The 2,500-nt window shown below is 36.1% G+C and overlaps 1 protein-coding gene across 1 annotated transcript in view; it reads right to left on the bottom strand.

Annotated features, from left to right (window-relative positions):
• The window catches only part of LOC125032129, a 12,412-nt gene extending 10,568 nt beyond the window's left edge, over positions 1-1,844 (bottom strand). The window contains exons 1-2 of the mRNA XM_047623161.1: positions 1,715-1,844; positions 888-1,060 (exon numbers count right to left, since the gene is read on the bottom strand). Of these exons, the coding sequence (XP_047479117.1) occupies positions 888-1,051 (164 nt within the window). The 5' untranslated portion in view covers positions 1,052-1,060; positions 1,715-1,844. The remainder of the gene's footprint in view (positions 1-887; positions 1,061-1,714) is intronic.
• Positions 1,845-2,500: the final 656 nt, after the last annotated feature.

The following is a 2,500-nucleotide window of genomic DNA, read 5'->3' as shown; positions in this document are numbered from 1 at the left end:
GAGAGAGAGAGAGAGAGAGAGAGAGAGAGAGAGAGAGAGAGAGAGAGAGAGAGAGAGAGAGAGAGAGAGAGAGAGAGAGAGAGAGAGAGAGAGAGAGAGAGAGAGAGAGAGAGAGAGAGAGAGAGAGAGAGAGAGAGAGAGAGAGAGAGAGAGAGAGAGAGAGAGAGAGAGAGAGAGAGAGAGAGATGAGAGAGAGAGAGAATGAGAGAGAGAGAGAGAATGAGAGAGAGAGAGAATGAGAGAGAGAGAGAGAGAGAGAGAGAGAGAGAGAGAGAGAGAGAGAGAGAGAGAGAGAGAGAGAGAGAGAGAGAGAGAGAGAGAGAGAGAGAGAGAGAGAGAATGAGAGAAATCATACAAAGACCTATGGTAATTAAACAAAATCCATATAAGGATTTGCATTACATTGTTCCTCTTAAATGTGATTCCTTCCAAGAACATAACTCTAGTATTAAATAAGGTTTAAATGTAACTATATGTATTCATCATCAATCAAAAAGTCTTAGTTATCTTTTACATTATTTTGGTATCAATTTCTAGACACAGTAAACAAGTACATTTTGAAAAAAAAGATTACACTTGCTTACCACACAGGAACATACTATTAGTTTTTGTTATCCTCCAGACCCCCATTTCATTAAATCAGTTTAATGGAATTCTGGTATGAGTTCACTGATGAATAATAATATAAGTGTATTTAACTGCAATACATGAACACCCAGGAAACATGCACAAGGCAATCACTCACATTCATGTACATAAATATACAAACACATTTACATGATATTCTCAGAAACCTGTATGGATGTGTATCAAGAAACAAACAACACAAACACTCACATACACCAGCATAAATGAAAACATGCAAACAAACTCATATGTATTCTTACTTGTATGGAGTTACATTTGGCCTAGGAGATGCTACAACTGGAAAATTTAGCTGTTGTAGAGGGCGCCTTTGCCGCTGAGGGGTTGCAGTGCACCTACCACTCAACGGGTCATCACCTCCATCGTCACCACCATTGTGTAAATTTTCCGAGGAGATATATTCCATCCTGGATACCTTCAAGGCAAAAGTAATAACATGGCAAAATTAATAATCTGTGCTAATTCAGATTAATCTTGCAAATTAAATAATGGACATAACATTTGCATATGTACAAAGATATTTCTTTCTTAAAACTGTCTAAATGTACCATATAAATATTGCTTACTGCAATGACTACTTAGCACATACTTCATTTGTCTAAACATGTAGTAGGAATCACAAATATTAATTTTCTATATACAGTCTTATACACATAATAGCTTAATAACTATAGCACAACTGTACAAACTTTCAGAAAAGAATAAACATCTTTAGTTCAATGAAGTTCCTGCAAAAAAACAATGTCAAAACAAAAACAAACAGATCTTGCACAACTCTTTTAAAAATTAAAGTCCAGCAGATTTAAATAATGGAACAACTGTCTCAATAATTTAAATGCTGACATTTCTATGCTGTCGACACGACGAGAGTATTGAACGCTTATCAAAAATGTTAAAAATACAACTGAAAATTCTTCACCGAAAAAAAAAAGATTCTGACCAAACTGTCATGACACTCCGTAAACAAAATTCGAAATTACACACACATATACCTCATTTAGACCAACAAACCCCCACTACAGACCAACCCAACGACACCTCGCGAGCAAAAAGAGCACAAAATACTCACCAGAAACTATCAAAAAACACCAAATTTAGGCCCAAATAGTCTACCAATGCTGAGCGCTCCCTACAGCCCGGACATGTTTACGTTTGAATTTTGCTCTCGAGTGTTAGAGGTCGCGGGGTCGCTACAGCTGTTACGGCGAAGAGACCGCGGGCTCATCGAAAACATTTTCAAATCCAGACGGTGTGAAGTTTGGAATATTTTTTGTTTAATCTCACCCTCTCACTCTCTCTCTCTCTCTCTCTCTCTCGTGTGTGTATGTGTATGTGTGTGTGTGTGTGTTTGTACTTTATATATATTTATATATACATATTTGTACATATGTGTTGTGAATGCATAATGACGCATTCATCTATTTATACATTCATTTTTCATATGCATATGTCTGTTCACACACACACACACACACACATACACACAAACACACACACACACACACACACACCATACGTATGTGTGTGTGTCTGTGTGTGTGTGTGTGTGTAAATATGTGTATATATATATATATTGAATTTACTCCTTACTATTTATTTATCTACATAGGTGTATGTTAGTGTGCGTGTGTGTATGTGTATGTGTGTGCGTGTGCGTGTGCGTGCGTGTACGTGTGCGTGTGCGTGTGCGTGTGCGTGTGTGTGTGTGTGTGTGTAAATATATGCATATATGTGTATACATATATAAATATATGCATATATATAAATATATATATTACATATATATACACATATATATAAATATATATATTACATATATATACACATATATCTCTCTCTATATATGTACACATAT

The sequence above is a fragment of the Penaeus chinensis genome, chromosome 2, assembly GCF_019202785.1.
Source record: "Penaeus chinensis breed Huanghai No. 1 chromosome 2, ASM1920278v2, whole genome shotgun sequence".
Classification (NCBI taxonomy): domain Eukaryota; kingdom Metazoa; phylum Arthropoda; class Malacostraca; order Decapoda; family Penaeidae; genus Penaeus; species Penaeus chinensis.
The sequence above is the reverse complement of the archived record's forward strand: the minus strand, read 5'-3'. Positions and strand labels throughout refer to the sequence as shown.